We start from the raw sequence: 7,353 nt of genomic DNA on the forward strand, positions 1-7,353 counted from the left end.
ACAATGATGATGAAAACGATGACAATGATGATGATGACGACAACGACGATGATGATGATGATCATTGTGCTGCTGCTGATGGTTATTATGTTAAGGACAATTTTTAACATGGAAATACCATTTAAAACGATGCCTGCCTGCCTAAGCAACGATGATGATGATGATGATGACAGTGATGATGATGATAATGATGATGACAGTGATGATGATTATGATGAGGATGGTGATGAACGATATAGGTGATTACGACAATGATGATAATATAATAATTGTTATTGGTGTTCACTGGTGGTGATTTCATAATAACTGATGATGAGTTATTTTTTGTTGCAGGCGTTCTAATTCTGCCGTGTCTGTGTGTATAAATGTAAGCTTATACCACTTCTTAATGTACTTGTGTGTGTCTGTGTATGTGAAAAACGAGTATGTGTATGTGTGTATGTGTGAATGTCTGTGTCTGTGTGATTGTCTGTAGGGTTATATTTGCATGTGTTCATGTTTGTTCGCACGCGTTTGTTATTTATTTCACTTGCTGGTCAGTACGAATGCCCGTGCAAACTTGCCAAAAGTGCATTTCGGTGCTAAACTGAAAAAATGGAAATAATGCATTACATCACGCATACACGCACACACACACACACACACACTCAGGCGTATGCGTTAAGTAATGTGCACGCACACATAAACACCTATACATGTACAAAAACTATACTAATTAATATATATATATATATGTTAAAGTGCTCTTGTCTAAATTTTAACATTCATGATTTTGCTGTGCATTTAAGCAGATGAATAATTAGATGGAACAATTAATCCAAGCGTTTTGGAATAATGAAACAACCGCACGTTGTTCGTAGACGCCTTAATTAGTCACTAATTAACTCGTCTGCAATAGATTTTTATTTATTTATTTGATAGGATTTAATTTAATTTTTGTTTAATTAGAAATTATTTTTTGTATGCTTTTTTAGTTTTATTTATTTATTGGATTTAATTTAATTTTTGTTTAATTCGAAATTATTTTGTGTGGCTGAAAAAACAAAACTGCCATACGTCTGAGAAGCGTTTATTGCTGGTCAGTCAGGCAGGCAATATTTCATAGCCGGCCACCAGTCTTTATTTTATTCACTTTTTATTCTTAAACATTTTTCAACCGTGGCTCGCATGTTTTCGTTAAAGGAAAAATTTCCTTTTTTTTAAATTTAAACTAAAATAATAAATTTAAAAACTTTTAACAGAAAAATTTAAATTATGCATCAAAATTTGAAATGAAAAAAAAACCGAAACAAAACAAAATGAACAACGAAAACAAATTTTTTCGAAAAAACAAAAAATTTTCAAAAATTAAACGCATTATTATGCTGGCCATTCATCGAATCTGAAATATTTTCCATTTATACAAAATACTCCAAAAAATACAATGAAAAAATAAAACTATCTAAACAAACACATTTTCAACGTATTCATTCATGCAAGTAATTATCCATATCTAGTACTCATAGATGCGTGTATGTAAATATAGTTAAGGGAGGTTTCAGAAAGAGGCATTTTGAGATCTGGGCCAGTTGACACGAGATGCTCAAACCAAAGGTGAGAGGTTTTATACCAAAATTTCTACAAGATTGTGTGGCCAACAAAAAAAGTGGTCAATCTTTTAGAGACCCATGCCAAATCAGCCTTCTATTCCACTCCATTTTTAAAGGACCTGGTTGAATGTATGTTGTTTATACATGTGTGTGTGTGTGTGTCTGTGTGTGTGTGTATCTATGTACGCATGTATGTTTGTTGAAATCTTTTTAAATAGCAGATAGTGATTGTCCATAGAAAATATAGACGCGTATACCAGCCTCTTCGACATGAACGTGGTTTCTTAAAAGTAACTGCATCATAGGGCGGCACATAAAAAGTTTCTTCTTTGATAAATTGACATTAATTTTATTTATGTAAAAATGGAGAAAAAAATCTGTGATGGATTGAGGTGTTGTTTATACTTGTTCTTTGTTGTTGTTCGTTTGTCCGTTTGTTGATGTTTGTTTGTTTGTTTGTTTGTTGATGTTTGCAAATGTTATGTTTTGCAATCTTATAACATAAAACAAAAATTCTTTTATTTTTGAGGGATTATTATTTGATGAGATGTCCAGCGATTGATACATAGATGTATTCTATCATGAAAAATTGATTTGAGAAGATGGATGAATTTATGAAACGTCATCATCAACATCATCATCAACGTCATCCTCTCTCCTCAGCTTCTTCAACAGTAACCCGTCTTTATTTTTCATCATTAATCATTTTTAACTCCTCATTATCACCGTCAACAACCATATTCGCACGCACGCACACGCACGCACACACACACACACAACGAGATACATGTACGCGCACACGCACACAAACATACACAGACACACACAGATATATACATTTATATATATATATATATATATATATATACATAATATTTTTATTTGAATTTGTTGAAAACGGACTACCAGCACCATAATAAATGATTGATTAATTGTTTATTTTTTATGTATTTAATTTTCAAGAACTCAATTAATCAAATTCGCAAAAGACAGACAGGTAGAAAGATCTGAATGTGATCTGATAAGCTTAATAAAGATCGTACAATCGATCATGATTAATGTTGTTTATCGAGGTACGATGCGATACGATACCCTACCTACTTCTAATTAATGATTTAGTAGTGTTTTTTCCCTATAAATTTATTATCTCTTGTTGCAAGATGTTTTTGCTGTGTTGTTTTTTTTTGTTTTAAATATACACATATTGATAAAATCTGCTCAGTTATCTCTAAGACGGTTGTGAATAAAAATTACGGTGATTTTTTAACTTTCATGTTTGTTTCTGACAGTGCAAAATATTCAAAGACGCGAAATGGGGTCATGAATCTACGCTACTTATTTAACCCATTTTAGACAAATCTCTGTAGGAAGCTTTCATGTATCAAGCTAACAAATGGTTTTTGTTTATCTTCCATATCTCACATTCAATTCAATCAAACATTCAATTTTATTTGCCGGCTCACCAAAACGAAAATCTCAGAAAATCTCCTCATAAAAATCTGAAATATTTTTATTACAATCAATCAGTCAGCAGCCAATAGAAGTTCACGAGATTAATTTGTTTAATTTGGAATGGGAACTTCCTGCCCTATTCGAATCCGGGCCTGACTGCCCAGCACACTGCGCCAAGCCGCCTCGACCACTAGGCTATCACGCCCGCCCACATACCTCTTCATAAACACATCTAAACATACATATTAAAAAATTAAACAAATGTTTAAATCACCGACATAAACATTTTTTACTATATCCAAAAAATGACGTGTAAAAAAACATGCGAGACCATCATCTGCACTCGACAAATGTTTAAGACCTACTCTTCCAGCAGAAACTCACACAAATCCTTATAAAAAGGATTGTTACGTCAATGGAAATGTGGCGCATTTCATGCTAAACTTTTCATTTATGCGCCTCCATCTATACGTGTTTGTGTGTGTGTGTGTGCGTGAGTCTGCGCGTGAATGTACGTAAGTGTACACGCATGTTTGTGTGTACGTGTGCCTGTATTGTATATGCATGCTTGGTTGATGCATCTGAATCGAATTGCAATGACATGAGCATCAATCATTGAAGCCAGACAACAAAGCTTACCAACGAACACAATCAAAAACGTGCAATCATATCTGCACACACACACGCGCGCGCAAACACAAACATAGACACCCCAAACATTCACACACATTCGCAGCGACACACATATGCACACGCACATTTTGAATCACATTGAGACCCATTAATGCACACAAAATTATTCATGCATGTATGAATGTTCGCACTTCACTATTTACTCTCTCACACATAACTTACACATGCAAAAACATTTCATAAACACACATTTTCATTAAAAAAAACCGTTTTTGTAATCAAAAGCTTTCATGATCTACACACACACACATACATATAAATGCCCACACATGCACACACACTCACACACACACACATTACACGATCACAAATACATGCACAAATACATTAACAGTTAAACACACAGACACACATTACACAAATACAAATACGTGCACAAATACATTAACAGTTAAAAACTCTCTCTCTCTATCTCACACACACACACACACAACACAAACATTTTCTTACATACTTACATACAATCCGCAATCATAAACGTTAACATTCACATTCGAACCTGCTCGTACATGAACACGAAGGAAGGAACTTATCGAAAGAAATAAGAGCAGGTACGTGATCTTAATAATATCTTCATAACTATATTATATTGCAATATATTACGCTACGAACACATAAAAATGGAACGCTTATTTCACATGTGTATATTGTGTATATCACTCATGATATTATCATTACCATCTTCACATGTGTATATCACTCAAATCACATACGGATTCATTAATTACTTCATTCAATTTATCACACATTCATTCATTCATTCGTTCGTTCGTTCGGTCGGTCGGTCGTTCGTTCGTTCGTTCATTCATTCATTCATTCATTCATTCATTCATTCATTCATTCATTCATCCATAATATGTTTAATTATTTTGGTTTCATTCTATAAAATCTTGAAAAAAAAGAATTATTCGACCATCCATCAATCCATCCAACTACACGCTAATGAGCGTCTAACCGGTCAACAAACCAATCGACCACTCATCACTACATCACCATAGCAACAAGGAGGAAGAAGATTTTGGCGGGAAAACCTTTGAATTACGAGGGGAACGTTTAATCCTTCTTTACAGTTTGCTCTCCACTCAGATAACCTCCCACACCGCATTGCATCTTTACGCTTCACTTGTGCACTCTCCCACACGAGTCTGTTTGTACATATGTGTACATTTGTTTGTACAGTGCATACGTGCACCTAGACTGCATGCATCATTTGCATATTCTCCATAAAGTTTGCAAATGGTTTTATTGCGGTTGTATGATTTCCTCTGTTGTACTACTCCATTGTACCTATTTTTAGTGGCATAAATGTGTATCTAGTTGTACATTATTCTGAAATTTTCTATAAAATTTGACACATTTAAACAAACTCGTTGGGACAACTTGAATGGAAATTAATTTAATATTGTATTGCAGAATTGTATATCTGAATATATACATAATGTGTTTAAGAGTATGATATAACCGAATGTGTAAATAAGCTTTTTAAACATTGAAATGATTTCTAACATAGCCAGCCAGCCAGCCAGTCGGCCAGTTGCACATAAACGTTGTAATGCTAACAAGTGCGGAGCTGAAGATGCTTGCACGGCTGAGGGCCACACCGAGTGAGGTCTGCTGCATCCTTCTTCAATTAAGTATCCAACATAGCTGCTGCGTTATTTCACCCACATCTCCGCAAATGCATGTCTTCAAAACGTACTTTAGATGCAAACTTTAAACGTTCACTCGTGCATGTTCGTAACAAACATGGACGAACAAATGAACAAAAATGTAATTGAGCAAACGAACGAACAATACGAACCCAAGAACGTTCCCACGTGGGTACTTCTAACAGAAAATTTTGATCGTAATAATTTAATATGCATTCTGCAATGTCAGTTTGTGTAACTAAGTGTATACACATGTGTGTGTGTTGTGTGTGTGTTGTGTGAGTGCGAGTATGTGTTTGTGCACGTCTTAATAGGAGTTTTAATTAGATCATTTTGCACGCAGGCGTGCACACAGCACAGATGCATGCGTGCACAAATATATACAATACACATCATGAATATGATGGTGGGCGTGAAACATGTGGAGAAAGAAATTAAACAAAGTTAAAGAAAAATAAAAAAATTAAGGAGAAAACTAAAAGGAAAAGAGAGAGAGAAAGAACGAGAGAAAGACAAAAAGAAAAAATTAAAGAGAGAGAGAGAGAGAAGAAGTAAGAAAAAAATTTAAGGAAGGAAAAAAAATTAGAATAATAAGGAAAAAGGGAGAGAAAGAAAAAGAAAGAGCGAGAGAATAGTTCAAACTAACAAGGATGTGGGCGGGCTGATGGGAATATTTAACGCACGCACGCACGCACTCGTACAAACACGTGTAAGAACTCATACACAAAACACATACAACAACTCACATCCACATACACACACACACACGTACAGACGCACACAAACGGACAGACACTTGCGTAGAATGAAGTGGAGTGAACTGGATGGTTGGTATTTATTGCTCGTAAAATGAGGAATCACTTGTCGCTCTTCTTCTTTCTGTAGCTGCTGCCTCCTCAACACGATGAACCACGTGATGCAATGACGATGATGACGATGACGTTGTTGTTGTTGTTGTTGATGATGATGTTGTTGTTGTTGATGATGTTGTTGTTGTTGTTGATGATGATGTTGTTGTTGTTGATGATGTTGTTGTTGTTGATGATGTTGTTGTTGTTGTTGATGATGTTGTTGTTGTTGTTGATGATGATGTTGTTGCTGTTGATGATGATGTTGTTGTTGTTGATGATGATGTTGTTGTTGTTGATGATGATGTTGTTGTTGTTGATGATGTTGTTGTTGTTGATGATGATGTTGTTGTTGTTGATGATGATGTTGTTGTTGTTGATGATGATGTTGTTGTTGTTGATGATGATGTTGTTGTTGTTGATGATGATGTTGTTGTTGTTGATGATGATGATGAGAACGACAACGATGATGACTATGAGGATGACGTTGATGATGAGGGTGATGATGTCGACAAGTAGCAGCAGCAGTGGTAGTAGTAAAAACAACAAAAATAGTATTTATAGTAGTAGTAGTAGTAGTAGTAGTAGTAGTAGTAGTAGTAGTAGTAGTAGTAGCAGCAGCAGCAGTGGTAGTAGTAAAAACAACAAAAATAGTATTGGTAGTAGTAGTAGTAGTAGTAGTAGTAGCAGCAACAGCAGTGGTAGTAGTAAAAACAACAAAAATAGTATTGGTAGTAGTAGTAGTAGTAGTAGTAGTAGCAGCAGCAGCCGCAGTGGTAGTAGTAAAAACAACAAAAATAGTATTGGTAATAGTAGTAGTAGTAGTAGTAGTGGCAGCAAAAGTAATTATAGCTGCAGAAATAGTAGCAGTTGAAGTAAAAGTAGTAGCAGGGGAAGCTGCCAAAAAAGTAGTAACTGTAGTGTAGTAACAGTAGTAATTGTGGCATTAGTAGTAGTAATGCAAGCTGTGGTAGTAGTGGTGGCATGGTGAAATCAGTATTCAAGAAACACCTGTCCTCAAAGAATTACTCGATCAGGCTTACATTCACACATTGAAGCCTTGCGAAAAACGCTTACACGACTTCTCGTTAATTTTCTGATTTGGGCATAAACACAAAGAGT

At 35.0% G+C, this 7,353-nt stretch overlaps 1 protein-coding gene across 1 annotated transcript in view; it reads right to left on the reverse strand.

Annotated features, from left to right (window-relative positions):
• Positions 1 to 3,151: 3,151 nt before the first annotated feature.
• The window catches only part of HELRODRAFT_176719 (hypothetical protein), a gene marked incomplete at both ends in the record, with an annotated part of 6,924 nt that continues 2,722 nt past the window's right edge, over positions 3,152 to 7,353 (reverse strand). The window contains 3 exons of the mRNA XM_009024071.1: positions 3,152 to 3,273; positions 4,234 to 4,313; positions 4,766 to 4,879. Of these exons, the coding sequence (XP_009022319.1) occupies positions 3,152 to 3,273; positions 4,234 to 4,313; positions 4,766 to 4,879 (316 nt within the window). The remainder of the gene's footprint in view (positions 3,274 to 4,233; positions 4,314 to 4,765; positions 4,880 to 7,353) is intronic.

This window comes from Helobdella robusta (genome assembly GCF_000326865.2).
Source record: "Helobdella robusta unplaced genomic scaffold HELROscaffold_39, whole genome shotgun sequence".
Classification (NCBI taxonomy): domain Eukaryota; kingdom Metazoa; phylum Annelida; class Clitellata; order Rhynchobdellida; family Glossiphoniidae; genus Helobdella; species Helobdella robusta.